Source organism: Callithrix jacchus, chromosome 8 (assembly GCF_049354715.1).
Source record: "Callithrix jacchus isolate 240 chromosome 8, calJac240_pri, whole genome shotgun sequence".
Classification (NCBI taxonomy): Eukaryota; Metazoa; Chordata; class Mammalia; order Primates; family Cebidae; genus Callithrix; species Callithrix jacchus.
The window spans coordinates 30,770,954-30,786,040 of NC_133509.1; the positions used below are offsets into that span (position 1 = coordinate 30,770,954).

General features: G+C 36.6%; 1 protein-coding gene across 4 annotated transcripts in view; it reads right to left on the reverse strand.

Annotated features, from left to right (window-relative positions):
- Positions 1-15,087, reverse strand: part of UBR1 (ubiquitin protein ligase E3 component n-recognin 1) — a 162,186-nt gene that overhangs the window by 76,635 nt on the left and 70,464 nt on the right. For all 4 annotated transcript variants that reach the window (XM_009005311.5, XM_002753370.6, XM_078334075.1 and 1 more), the window contains exons 15-22: positions 11,166-11,346; positions 8,425-8,486; positions 8,030-8,140; positions 6,833-6,898; positions 6,475-6,576; positions 4,478-4,541; positions 2,609-2,733; positions 444-496 (exon numbers count right to left, since the gene is read on the reverse strand). In XM_009005311.5, the coding sequence (XP_009003559.1) occupies positions 444-496; positions 2,609-2,733; positions 4,478-4,541; positions 6,475-6,576; positions 6,833-6,898; positions 8,030-8,140; positions 8,425-8,486; positions 11,166-11,346 (764 nt within the window). The remainder of the gene's footprint in view (positions 1-443; positions 497-2,608; positions 2,734-4,477; positions 4,542-6,474; positions 6,577-6,832; positions 6,899-8,029; positions 8,141-8,424; positions 8,487-11,165; positions 11,347-15,087) is intronic.

Below are 15,087 nucleotides of genomic sequence, written 5' to 3' on the forward strand. Positions count from 1 at the left end.
ACAATACACTGTATCGATTTTTCAAATTTCAAAGATTAACACAATTAAATTTTTATTTCCCTTTTATATACTTGAATGAAAATATAAAATGCTGTTTAAATTGTACTAGAAAAAAATCCAAAATTAGCATATAAAATAAAAATTTATAGAATAAATGAAATCATGGGTTCAAATTAATGGGAAAGAGACTATCCGAAGTCTATTTACTATGTAAATAAATCATCTAACATCATAAAAAAGTATTTCTCATTCACCTGCCAAAAACATTCATTTTATCAACAAACAGATACAAAGTGTCTACTGTGAGCCCCTTATTGCCATGCTTTCTAATCTGTGTTCCACTCTTATTCTTGGGAGTTCAGATAAGAACTTCAGAAGTATTCAAAGTACAACAACAAGGATCAATCTACCTTTTAGAATAAGTATAAATATTAAGCACTTACTTGAATGTGGCCACTTTGCTTATGACATTCTCTAAGCCAGTTTCATTATTTTCCTGTCGAAATAATATTTTTGTCATTTTTACCTTCATATAATGACTTCCACTTCTCTGTGAAGTGAAATACATTTTCAACTGCATCTCTGAAGTAAGTACTTTGTAAATAATAAAAGAAACATCAATTTCCACTATTAAAAAATTAGGTCTAAAACCAATTATCTGTTTTGGGAGTCCAACTTTGTAAGTGATAAGATGTATGTATAAACTGTTTAAGAAAGGTTATCTAAGTTTGCTTTCATATGTGTCTATATGTACACATGTACATCTATGGCATACACACATAGTATTACCAATATTTCAAAGAAAAGAAGCTTTTCTTAATGTTCTATGTTTATCACCCACATCATTTATGCACATGCCCATGCTGTACTAATCCCTAAAACCAAGATAACAAAATTATTGAGCTCCAACTAGTCATGTAGAGCAATACACATGTCTGAATGTCCTATTATATTCTACCTTCTGCAATTATAGTAGTTTTAATCTGACTGGCCTCATCTTTTCCTTAGAGAGGGTATACTATTTTTTTACAAAGTCATTTTAAATCAAGATATGGACCTAGTCAAACTACTACAGTAAGCTCATAGATTCCTGTAGTCTTGTAAAGATAAGAAATGTAACCTCCCTTAAAGTGTGTGTGTGTGTGTGTGTGTGTGTGTGTGTGTACACTTGTGCCTTTCCTTGGCCAGGCACGCTGACTCACGTCTGTAATTTAAGCACTTTGGGAGGTCAAGGTGGGTGGATCACTTCAGGTCAGGAGTTTGAGACCAGCCTGGCCAAAATTGCGAAATCCCATCTCTACTAAAAACACAAAAATTAGCCGGGTGTGGTGGCGCGCCCCGTAATCCTAGCAACTCAAGAGGCTGAGGGAGGAGGATTGCTTGAACCCGGGAGGCAGCAGCTGCAGTGAACCAAGAGCCAAGATTGTGCCACTGCACTCCAGCCTGGGTGACAGAGCAAGACTTCGTCTCAAAAATATGTATGTATGTTATGTGTGTGTGTGTGTGTGTGTGTGTGTATCCCTATTCTACGTCTTTGGAAAGACTTGACAGCACAGATAAGTATAACTTTTTTTTTTTTTTTTTTTTTTTTTTTGAGACGGAGTTTCGCTCGTTACCCAGGCTGGAGTGCAATGCCGCGATCTCGGCTCACCGCAACCTCTGCCTCCTGGGTTCAGGCAATTCTCCTGCCTCAGCCTCCTGAGTAGCTGGGATTACAGGCACGCACCACATGCCCAGCTAATTTTTTGTATTTTTAGTAGAGACGGGGTTTCACCATGTTGACCGAGATGGTCTCGGTTTCTTGACCTCATGATCCACCCGCCTCGGCCTCCCAAAGTGCTGAGATTACAGGCTTGAGCCACCGCGCCTGGTCAAGTATAATTATTTTTTAAGAATCATTTTTCTAACTCATATTCAAATCTTAAAGGGGAAAAAAATGAGACTCATTACCTGTAGAACTATTACTGCTGTATCTGTATATACAAAAATCCAAATACCACCTGTGGGGGTCATGAGAATGCACCTTGCAGACCTCTAATTACAGGGAATAAATGACCACATGCCTCAACTGCTGTGTTCTGGTGAAACTGAGGCCAAGCTTCTCGCCAGTCATTCCCAGACAATGAGCAAGGCAGAGATACTAATGCAGGCTTACTCTGGGACACATGGGAAGGCACAGATGGAAAGGCTGCCCAGCACTCTGGGATACTTCCATTTAACTTTCCTTCCCTCTTTACTTCACTGGGAATCAGATTTGCATCAGAATCTGATGGCTCCCGTTGTCGTTCCCAGATCCCTCGCCATTTCCTTAATAAAAAAATCTTAATGGTTTTTTGTCATGAGATCTGCTTCTCAGAAGACCCAGATTAACACACCACCCAGTCTCAGAATGTCAGGGAGTTCCCTTTTTACCTCTGGAGTAATCTAAGTAAACAAAAAATAAAGGAGTTTCACCCAGAATTAAAATTTATAGCACTAAAGGATGAAAGTGATTGGTTTTCATCTGTAAAGTAATAATATAGAACATTTTGCCTAAAATTTTGAAGTAACTTCTTAAAAAAACTCTATCATCTTGAGTAAATAGAGATAAAACCAAAATCAGACTTACATTCTCAGGCAAATTTTTGGCAACAGCACTGTGTGGCATAGGTTCAATGCAAAGCAAGTGAATAATTTCTCTCATTGTGACCTCTTCTTTGGTCACATTTCCCACTCCAGGTACATAACGCTCACCTAGTTCAAATAATTTAAAAAAAAAAAAAAGCAGAATAATTGTTTTCTACTTAAATCTCTCCCCATCAGAAGCACTTACAGAACACTGCATTAAATTAAGTCTGTAAGAGAGGGGCAAAAGTTATTTGAATGGGTTCCCAAATCTGAACAAGAATCTATGTTGAAAGAGGGAGAAAACTGAAGTGAATTGAAATTAGCTGAGAGTCTTAGCTAATTTATACACAGACACACAGACACATACGTATACATACACATACACATACTCACACATTATAAATAAGACCCCTCAAATAATAAATTAGCATGTGTTTCTAATCTAGAACACATAGCAGATGGCATCTGAATGAGCAGTGGCCATCACTGAATAGTTTTTCTTTCAAGATCTTCCTCAATTTTGTATCTACTTGTTATTTAAGAAAGAACAAAGGGAAAACTGAAAAACAAAATACTTAAAAATGTCTTTATGGGTTAAATGACAAAACAGTAATATGTATTAGGAATGAATGGTGTTATGAAAATGCCTACAAGGTCAGATTTCCATTTTTCATCAAAATAAACCACCAAATGAAGAGAAAAAATAGCTAACATAAGTATGGGAGCGTCACTGATGTCAATAGCATCTAATTCCCATTGCCTTAAGAAGGCTTACAATATCTGGCCTTATGTCACCACTGAGTTTCAACACTACAGTATTTGTACAAAGTCCTATCATGTCTACCAGAGGGTTACAAAGAAAGAAACCCCTTGCTTAAGAGATTTGATTAATTCTACAAACTTGCCAAATGACTTTCTGTTAAGTGAATTTGTTTCTAACATATTTATTCCGCTTTACATTTGTAAAGCATTTTGTAATTTTTATAATTTTTCATCAAAAACAGTATCCCCTAGAATTTTAGTACTAGAAGAAACCTTAGAGATCATGTAGGTTACCTCCACATTTTACAAATCAGGAATCTAAGGCCCAAAGAATGCAACCACATGTTCTTAAAAGCTAGGAGCAAGTCCAAGACTAGAGCTCCTGATTCTTAATCCAAATATTTTTTCATATTTTAATTTTAATCAGAAATACAATTTTTTAAATAAAAATGTTGATTCCTGAAAGTAATGATCTTAACACTCATGAACAGAAAAAGCATTAACTAAAAATCAAATCACAAGAAAAAAAACAACAATAAATTTGGGCAAACAGAATAGGATGAAAATATATTATACTTAGACCAGTGATATATATAAAATTTTTAACACTAAAATGAACTCCAAATAAGTCAAAACATTTACAAATCAGGTAGGAAAAATAAAGATGTAACATCTGTACTTTTATGAAGGTGATTTTCTAAATGCAGTATTTGACTGAGGAGTAAATGATCACTTACAGTTCCTATAAATGGTCTCTGTAAAAAGTAACCCATGGGCCGGGCACAGTGGCTCATGCCTATAAGCCCAGCATTTTGGGAGGACAAGGCGGGCAATTATGAGGTCAGGAGTTAGAGATCAGCTTGGCCAGCATGGTGAAACTCCCACTCTACTAAAAATACGAAACATTAGCCAGGCATGGTGGCATGCTATGCTACTTGGGAGGCTGGGGCAGGAGAATTGCTTCAACTCGGGAAGCGGAGGTTGCAGTGAGCCAAGATTGAGCCACTGCACTTCAGCCGAAGCGACAGAGCAAGATTCCATCTCATTAAAAAAAAAAAAAAAAAAATTAATCCATGTTCTATTTCAAAACATTGTGTTTTAATCTTACCCACAATATAGATGAGGACCTGAAGCATTTCTTCTATTAATGTATTATATTGTTTAATCAAATCCTACAGAATCAAAAAAGAATAAATTAGTATGGAAGAACCAAAAATCTCCATAAAACATGCATTTCTGGATCAGACTCATGGTCCATCCGGTTCAGTATTTTTTCATCCAGTACAGTATTTGCGTACGTGTATGTGCACAGCACAAATAGTTACAAGGTGAAGAGTTCCCTTTTTTGACATCAAATTCAACAATACCTGGCATACAATTGTTAAATACTGTCATTGTTTTCATTCTCATTATCCCCTGCATAGTCACCCGTCAGCACACTAATGCTAATCTTTAATTCATCCTCTATTATTGGCTGCCTTCTTATCTGGGGTAGTGAGAAAGTGCCTACAAATACATATTCAACAGTTATGCTGAGAGTATCCTTCTCTAATACACCCCTCATTTAAACACTATTAAATCAGATATTGATTTTCACTAAGTATAAAACACAACTAAAAATTAGCTCTGCATTTTACATCCTATTCATGTTAGCCCTTTGCAAGTAACTTCTATTTTTTCATTTAAAAAGTTTTTTTTATATATTTATTATTTTTCCAAAGAAACTTTACCAGCAGGAGTAACTTCTCATTTGAAAGAATAGAATAATGAGATTTCATGAATTCAAAGTAGTTAAGGCCTACTTTATAGGCTAATTCAAATATTAAAACAATAAAGATGTAGGCGGGCACAGTGGTTTATACCTATAATCCTAGCACTTTGGGAGGCCGGGGCACGCACATCACTTGAGCTCGGGAGTTTGAGACCACCGTGGCCAACATGGTGAAACCTCAACTCTACTAAAAATACAAAAAAGTAGCTGGGCTTGGTGGCTCATGCCTGTAGTCCCAGCTACTCAGGAAGCTGAGAAGAATCACTTAAATGGGAGATGGAGGTTGCAATGAGTCAAAATCGTACTGCTGCACTCCAGCCTGGGCAACAGAGTGAGACTCTGTCTCAGAAACAAATAATAAATAAAATAAAATTTGTATATTACCTCTGAGACAACAAAGATTGAAATACCAATGTCATTATAGATGTATATATTGCAAGAGAGAGCTTAAATAGGAATTTCTGACAGCAATTTGACAATATGTATTAAGAGCCTTAAGAAAAAGCATGTTGTTTTATCCAACAAATCCACTTATAAAAATGTATCTTAACAAAATAGTTAGACAAGTGTTTAAATAATGAGCTACAACTGTTTATAAGAACAACCAACTTCTCAAAAATAAATAAATAAACAAAATAAAATCAACCTGGCCAACATAATGAAATCTTGTCTCCACTAAAAATACAAAAATTAGCAGAGCATGGTGGCTAGTCTCAGCTACTCAGAGGCTGAGGCAGGAGAATCACTTGAACCCTGGAGGCAGAGGCTGTGGTGAGCCAAGATCACACCACTGCACTCCAGCCTGGGCAACAGAGCAAGACTACATCTCAAAAATAAATAAGTAAATAAATAAAAGGGCAACCAACTAGAAAGACCTCTTCAGTAACAGACTTTAAAGTATAATGCATCATATAGTGTAATCCTATATAATTATTTAAAATGATGATATAATTGCATATTTATTTCATGACAAGATGAAAAACCTTTGACAATATGTTAAGCATAAGAAGCAGATTACAAAACAACACATACAGAATGATACACTTTTTGTTTTAAAAACAAGCAAGACACCAAAACCTTAAAAGTGATCATTTCCAGGAAGCAGTGTTTTTCATGTGATTTTTTTCTTTGTTAACCTACATATTCTAATTTTTCTAGATTAAAAAGATTATACGTGTGTACCTATGTGTGCTATATATATCCATGTCATTTCAGGAGGTATGCATTAAGAAATAACTTTTAAAATATGACTAAATATGACTGAAATAAAATATGACTCAAAAAGTAACAATATTTCCTTTAAAATTAATTCACTTAATTTATAGGTTCTGTACCTGGTCTTTTGTAGATACAGTCTTGTTAAAAGCCTCGGCAAGTTCATACCTCTGAAGTACCAGTAACAAGAACTTATTGGGATCCATTAGAGATGCACCAATCTGTGAAAAAAAACCCAGCATTATATTTCTTGTGTATTGTATGGAGAAACATTTTGTCTCTTATAGGACGGTCAGAAAATTATAAAGTTTGTAGAAGATAATGAAATAGAATAGTCCCTTCTATTTCTATGATGTCATATTCAGTTTAATCGTGAGAATATTTTAAGTTAAAAATAATTACATTATCTTCTCTTATTACAAAGAATTTAAAAAGGAAGATTAAGACACAAATATCAGAAACAATTTAAACAGGTACCTGAAGCATGATGATATCTTTATCGTACATTTCTTCTCTGCACTTAACGTCTTGGTAATAAAACACCTATAAAATAATAGGTGGAATAAAGGCTAAAAGAATTATTTCAAGCAAATTTCTCAAGTAAACCTATCCTTAAAACTTTTTCTAAGCTAGAAACTCCTTAGTGGCAAAAAATAAGTTGTATATCAATGAATCATTTAAAGGGACTTGTGAGGATGAAGTGAAGAAATATGGCATGAAATCACTTCAGAGTTAAAAATGTTCTATATTAGTTATTACTCTTGTGTATAAAAAAAGAATTTTTATTTTCCCTAAGTTTAAAATACCTACTTCAATAAAAGTAAACCAATCAATAATAATATCATTTTTTCTTTGTTTTTAATTTTAAGTTCCGGGATACACATGCAAGCTATATAGGTTTGTTACATAGGTAAACATGTAATACCATTTTTCTTCTAAATGGTAACTTTTCAAGACCTATTTCCCCACCTTTTAAGAAAAGCAAGGCCAGGTGCAGTGGCTCACACCTGTAATCCCAGCACTTTGGGAGGGAGGCAGAGGCGGATCACCTTAGGTCAGAAGTTCAGGACCAGCCTGGCCAACCTGGTGAAACCTGGTCTCCACTAAAATTACAAAAATTAGCTGGGCATGGTGGCGCATGCATGTAGTCCCAGCCACTCGGGAGGCTGCGGCACAAGAATCACTTGAACCCGGGAGGTACAGACGGCAGTGAGCTGAGATAGCGCCACTGCACTCCACAGCCTGGACGATAGAGGGAGACTCGGTCTCAAAAAAAGAAAAAAAGAAAAGCACTACTCCATATTTACTCTAAAATAGAAGACAAAATTACAAGGTGGCCTTCAATTAAGACAGATAGTGGGAAGACTAAAGGCCTCCAAGTAAGGTAATTCTCAGAAAAGAACTATGTAACAGGGAGGTCCCTGGTGGTACTATTGACTCTCACCTAACTTATCATATAAGCACCCTAGTTTCTTATAATTCAGATGGAATACACAGTAAATAGGATAGGAGAAATGTCTATATAGTTCCTAGAACTTTCATTTCTAAGAGCTTATATAAGAGAATAGTGGCAAATCCTCAGTAAAATCCAGGGACATAGGGTAAAATTATGTAAGAGAAAAAAAACTAGAAAATGAACACATTCATAAATATGAATAATAGGTTTTGACATACCTGGCTAATAAGAGACAGCCCATTTCTTCGCCACATCTCAGCAACAACCTGGGCAACCAACACCAGACAACGTAAAGGATATTCCACTAATACCTCTACTTGAAAGTCCTCCTGAAATAGAGTGAGGCCAATTTTATCATTTCTCACAGAGCTTGGATGTGTCTCCAAGTTAGGGCACTACATATTTTTCAGTTTTCTCATGCGTAAAACGGAAGAGCTAGAACTAGATGTCTAAGTCCCATGATTCAGATTACAATATACTATATGAAGATGTAAAATTACTAAATAGGAATTATTCAGGTGGGTTTCCAAATATTATTTTCCTTCTTGTCCATCAACCAAGAGGTATTCAGAAATAGAACATAAGCAAATCAATACTTAGTAGAATCACTTACAAAAGACACAAATTCATGCAGTCTTGAAACAGCACCCAGCCTGCTTAAACGTACATGAAGACCTAAAATTAAAAAAAAAAAGAGAGAGAAAAATGAGAAAACAAACCCAATTTGTTAACTGGTTAACTCATCAAGTTTAAAAATTTGTGTAATTTGGCAGGCACGGTGGTTTAGAAATTTGTGTCATTTGGCCGAGCACAGTGGCTCACGCCTGTACTCCCAGCACTCTGGGAGGCCGAGGCAGGCAGTCACCTGAGGTCAGGAGTTCAACGACTAGCCTGGCCAACATGGTGAAACCTGCTTTCTACAAAAATACAAAAATCAGCCAGGCGTGATGGTGGGTGCCTGTAATCCCAGCTACTTGGGAGGCTGAAGCAGGAGAATTGCTTGAACCCGGGAGGCGGAGGTTGCAGTGAGTCAAGATCATGCCACTGTGCTCCAGCCCAGGCGACAGGGTGAGACTCCGTCTTTAAAGAAAAAAAACAAACAAAACTTGTGTGACTTAAAGTATATTTACTGAGTTTAGAAATAATACTCTAGAATGCAGATTGTTGATTTCTAATTTTGAAACACAATATTACTAACATATTTAAAATTCTACACTGTTTAAGGTGTGCTCATACCTTATATAAAAATAACATACTGTCTCTGAAGATATGTTTACTGCTTTTAGCCAAGCATCAAAAGAAATGAAAATTACCAGTTAAAACAATTCTTTAAGCAAAGGCGGGTGGGGGGAGAAAAAAAGAAATGAAAATTAATCTAAGTATTTTTTAATAAAAATAAAAGCAACATAAAATCCCATGATGTCAATTATACCATACATAAACATTAACTCAAAATGAATCAAAGACCTTAAACACAGGTTTAAATATAGGTGCTAAAACTAAAAAATAAAACTCAGAGAAGAAAACGAAGGGAAAGTCTTCAAAACATTAGATTTAACAATAAGGTTTTGGACATGACACCAAAAACACAGGCAACAAAAGAAAAAAATAGATAAACTGGACTACAACAAAAACACCTGTGAGGCCGGGTGCGGTGCTCACACTTGTAATCCCTGGATCACAAGGTCAAGAGATCGAGACCATCCTGGCCAACATGGTGAAACCCTGTCTCTACTAAAAATACAAAAAATTAGCCGGATGTGGCTGCACATGTCTGTAATCCCAGCTACTTGGGAGGCTGAGACAGGAGAATTGCTTGAACCCAGGAGGTGGATGTTGCGGTAAGCCAAGAATGCGCCACTGCACTCCAGCCTGGGCAGCAAGAGTGAAACACCGTCTCAAAACAAACAAACAAACCTGTGTATCAAAGGATACCATCATCAACAGGGTAAAAAGGCAACCCCCAGAATGGGAGAAAATATTTGTAAATCACATGTCTGTAAACAGTTATTATTTAGAATTAGATGGGCAGAACACTTGAATAGATAGTTCTCCAAAGATATACAAATGGACAATAAACATGTGAAAAGCTGATCAAAATCACTAATCACTAGGAGCATGTGAATCAAAAGCACCTGAGATACCACTTCAAATCCATTAGAATGGTTATTAATGGGGAGGGGTTGGAAGAAAAAATAGCAAGTGTTGGCAAGGATGTAGATAAACTGGAATCCTAGTGCATGCTGGTGGGAATGTAAAATGGTATAGCCACTAAGGAAAACAATATGATGGTTCCTCAAAAAACTAAAAATAGAATTCCCAAATAATCCAGCAATCCCATATTTGGGTATATTCCCAAAAAAATGAAAACAAGGACCTGAACAGATACTTCTACACCCATGTTCATAACAGCATTATTCACAACAGCCAAAAGGTAGTACAACCCAAGTGTCCATCAATGGATAAATGGATGAACAAAATGTGGTATATCCATACAATGGAATATTATTCAGCCTTTTAAAAAAAGGAAATTCTGGCACATGCTACAACATAAACCTGAGGACATTATGTTAGGTGAAATAAGCCAGTCGCAAAAGGATAAATACTGTATAAGTCCATTTATAATAGGTACCAAGAGTAGTCAAATTCATAGACATGGAGAGTGGTAGTTGCTAGTGGGTGTGGGGAAGGGGCAATGGGGAGGTATTGCATAATAGTATTATTATTCTATTTCAGTTTTAGAAGTTTCATTTTAAGAATATAAAAACCTTTTGGAGAAGGATGATGGTGATAGTTGAAGAATAATGTAAATATACTTAGTGCCACTGAACTGTACACTTAAAAATGGCTAACATAAGTTTTATGTTATGTATATTTTCTCATTGTTAAAAATATAAATATACACACTTCAATAAAGCTGTTTTTAACAAACCCTGACAAATGAATGGTCAATTTACATGAAAATGCAAATGATTAAGAAGAATCTATGATTTCTTCCTTTTAGTGATAAAGAATGATACAGATATACACTAGTGAAATTGGTCAGAGAGGAGGGTTAGAAACCAGCAACCAGATTTTAATATATTTGAATTTGGGTGGGAGATGAGTTATCACGTTAGTGGTATAAGGATTCATAAGTCGACCCAGATAAAACAAAGCCCAGGTAAATAAGCATCTTTATATAGATGTTCTGGTGACAGCTCCTTGAAGGATAGTGACAGCCCTTAAGTGCAGTATCTGACCTGAGCATCTCTGTATATAATGAGCACAGAATAAAAATAGAAATGATTCTACTAAATGGGTATCTGGAAACAAAGCTAATAGGTATATGCAAAAAAGGATAAACACACTCACCAGCAAGAGTCCTAGAAAGTGGCAGATGTATGCTTACAAGATCCTCAGATACTCTGTAGGACTTTGTTTCCAAACTATGTCCACAGAATTGTACTACTGTCTTGCTACTAGACATGAAACTTGTACTGCACCTCATCACAGCTTTGTGACATTCTTTATAAGCCACAAGTAAGAGTTCTTCCTAAGAGGAAAATAAGAATACAAAAAGTTGACAAGTTGTCTACTTCAATACTTTATTTTTTTTTTGATAGCCTGTACTGTGGCCCGGGCTGGAGTACATGGCATGATCATAGCTCATTGCGGCCTCAACCTCCTGGGCTCAGGTGATTCTCCCACCTCAGCCTCCTGAGTAGCTGGGACTACAGGCACATGCCGCCATACCCAGTTTTTAAAATTTTTTGTAGAGGCAGGATCTCTGCATGTTGCCCAGGCTGGTTTTGAACTCCAGGGCTCAAGTGGTTTGCCCACCTTGACCTCCCAAAGTGCTAGCATTACAGGCATGAGCCACCATGCCCAGCATAACACACATCATTCAATATTTACTAAATATGAGTGGAAAACTGTACTAAGGCTACCTCCACAGGATCTGCAAACTTATAGGAAATATAAGATATATCCATATATTCACTTACAATCAAATAAAAAATCAGCACCAAGTAAATGGTACAAACTAATTGCTCTAAGAGGGTTTAAAAAAAAAAAGAATCACAAAGAATTGGGAAGACATATTTGTGAAAGCAGCTTCTGATGGGCCCTAAAAGAATATGCAGATTTTAAGTATGAGGAAAGAGAAGGAGAAGATGGCATTCTAAGGAGAAATGCAGAATAAATAAAGACAAAAATAAGAGAAATACAACTCCTATTTAGGCAGTGGAGAGAAATGAAAGGATTTATGGATGAAATTAACAAGCATTTCAACAGGAAATGTGTCTTGACACAGGCATGTGAATACACTGATGGAGTCTGCGGTGCAACAATGTAGTTAACACACTGCTTCAAGAAGAATTAATGTGGGACATTGAAGACCCACTGAAGGTGGTAGATTGGAGAGGATAAAGTTAGGAGCTATAGAAACCAAAAAAGAGATGACTATAAGTGATAAGGGTCTGAACTAGGGTGGGGCCTTCACAAAAGTAAAGAATGAACCTATAGAAAATAAGTTAGGATTATAAAATAAATTTGGGATAAGGAAGAATAAAATCTGGGTGAATACAGCAGGAAGAGAGATGTTAAAGATCACTCTCTTAAGACAGTATTTCTGATTTTATCTTGAAAAAGGAACTCCATGGTCAAACAGATGATTTGGAAACATTCCTCTCAGAAATCAGCATAAAGACTAATTAAGGGTTTTAGAAATTCAGTAGCTTTAAAAAAAATCCTCTTTTTGTGTAACCTAACATTTCTGAATCTTATGTGAACCCTGAACATTTTTCCCCTCAAAAACTTGTTAGCACTGAATGTATTCTGGACTTGTGTTTCCTACTTTTTTAATCAATTATAAGAATATAGTGGCTCTGGGATTTCCCATATGGAAATATTTAATAGTAGCATCAATAAAACAAGGATAATCAAAATGAGAAAATGCAAGTTGGAAGTGGAAGGCAACAGGTCTATTAAAAATATTCTGAGTTTGAGGTCAGGTGTGGTGGCTTCATGCCTATAATCCCAGCACTTTGGGAGGTCAAAGAAAGAGAATCCCTTGAAGTCAGGAGTTTGAGACTAGCCTGGGCAACACAGCGAGACCCTGTCTCTGCAAAAAATAAAAATATTTTAAAAATTAGCTAAGTATGGTAGCATGTGCCTGAAGTCCCAGCTACTTCGGGAGGCTAACGTGGGAGGATCATGTGAGCCCAGGAGGTCAAGGCTGCAGTGAGCCACGATAGTGCCACTGTACTCCAGCCTGGGTGACAGAGCAAGACCCCGTCTCTAAAACACACACGCATGCACGCACGCACGCACACACACACACACATGTAAGATCTAAGCAGGAATGTCTGGCATGCAAACAGAAGTGACACTGTACCTTAAGAGAGTCACCCTATGAACTTTTAACTAAGTGGTAGAAATACAAGAGAAGAGAAAAGAATGTAAGATATACACACTTACCATCAAAGTAAAAAAAATTTAAGTACCATGTAAATGGGACAAACTAATTGCGCTAAGATGGCAAAGAAAAGAATCACAAACAATTAATTAGGAAGACATATTTGTGAAAACATATTTCTGGTAAGACAGAGAAGAGAGTATTGGGGAATGTCTCCTTTAGCAGGCAGAAGGTACCAGAAAAAAGGCAATCATTGACAGAAAAAAAGTCATCAATAATAAAAGTATTAAGGTAATGCAGTTTGTGAAAACCAGAGGAAAAGAACGTTTCAAGGAGATTAAAGTACTCAAGCAAATACAATGCTACAGATAATTCAAGGAAGACGGAAACTAAGAAAAGACCTCTGAATTTGATTACCAAATGTCCTCTGAGATTTTTTTTTTTTTGCCAATCAGTTTGAGCTTATGAGGTTGCTCAGGTTAGCCTTGAACTGATGACCTCGCCTTCGCAAGCGCCATGACCTCCGGCGGGAGCCACTTTGGACCCCGAGATTTTTTTTTTTTTTTAATGCAGTTCTTGCCAGTTGCTAAGGGCAGAAGTCAGACTGCAAAGAAGTGTTAGAAGCCACAAGTGAAGACACCAAATGTATTTTCTTCTTTTGGAAGACATTAAGATGAAAATATACACCATCACCTAACAGTTGTGCATGCCCTCCATAAAAGTGAGGGAAGCCAAAAAATATGTGTTGTGCTTGCTGGACAGTATTTCCTGCGCTGATTGTACTAAAAAGCTACAGTGCTAGATTGAAGTCTATTGCATCTGTGAGTATGGTTGCCACTCTGAACCTGTGACCAATTGCTGGTGGTGAAGCAGAAGGGAAGAAGAAAAAGAGACCATAGTTCACAGGGGTAGCAAAGGCAAGAAAGGGGGCTTTTATTATTATTGTTTTTAAAAATAAGGGAGTCCTGTTTGTTTATAGTCAGTTCATTAAAAGAGCAGGAAGCACATTCCAGATAATTCAGGATGCTAACTCCAGGGAAAAGAGTCTACGTAGAGCCATTAGATTTAGAAAGAGACAAAAAGACCAATAGCGAAGACACAGAAAATCTTAGTCGCTGAATAGGTTATGGTAACAGACTCAAGAGAAACTGGAGGTGATGAAGGCATTTAACTCAGCTAATGGTAATTTTCTCAGAAAATAAATAAATGAGGTCATCATTCTTAAAGGGAATCTGGGGTAGGATCGTATATTTAAAGAGGGTTATGGTCTAAAATTGTTATTTAAGGAAATACATTAGTTCTGCATTTTGAAACTAACACAAATAACAAATTTTTTTTTTTTTGGGATGGAGTTTTGCTCTTGTTGTCCAGGCTGGAGTGCAGTGGTGTGATCTCAGCTCACCACAACCTCCACCTACTGGGTTCAAGAGATTTTCCTGCCTCAGCCTCCTGAGTAGCTGGAATTACAGGCATGCGCCACCACACCAGGCTAATTTTGTATTTTCAATAGAGACGGGGTTTCTCCATGTTGGTCAGGCTGGTCTCAAACTCCTAACCTCAGGTGATCCGCCACCTTGGCCTCCCAAAGTGCTAGGATTACAGGCGTGAACCACCACACCTGGACATAACAAAGCTCTTGCATGAATAATCATCTATAGCTCTCCATTCTTGAAATATTTGAAAGTCTAATAAGGTCCTAATTATCATATTTTAATATGCATATTTCAGGGAATAAATGTGTATATAAATACATACATACATATATAGAAACCCTACTATTCCCTAAAATAAGCAAAACTACCATAGGGCACATTTTCTACTGAAGTATGTAGTTTCCTCCTAAATTTAAAAAGATAAACTCAAACATGTAAAAAGCCA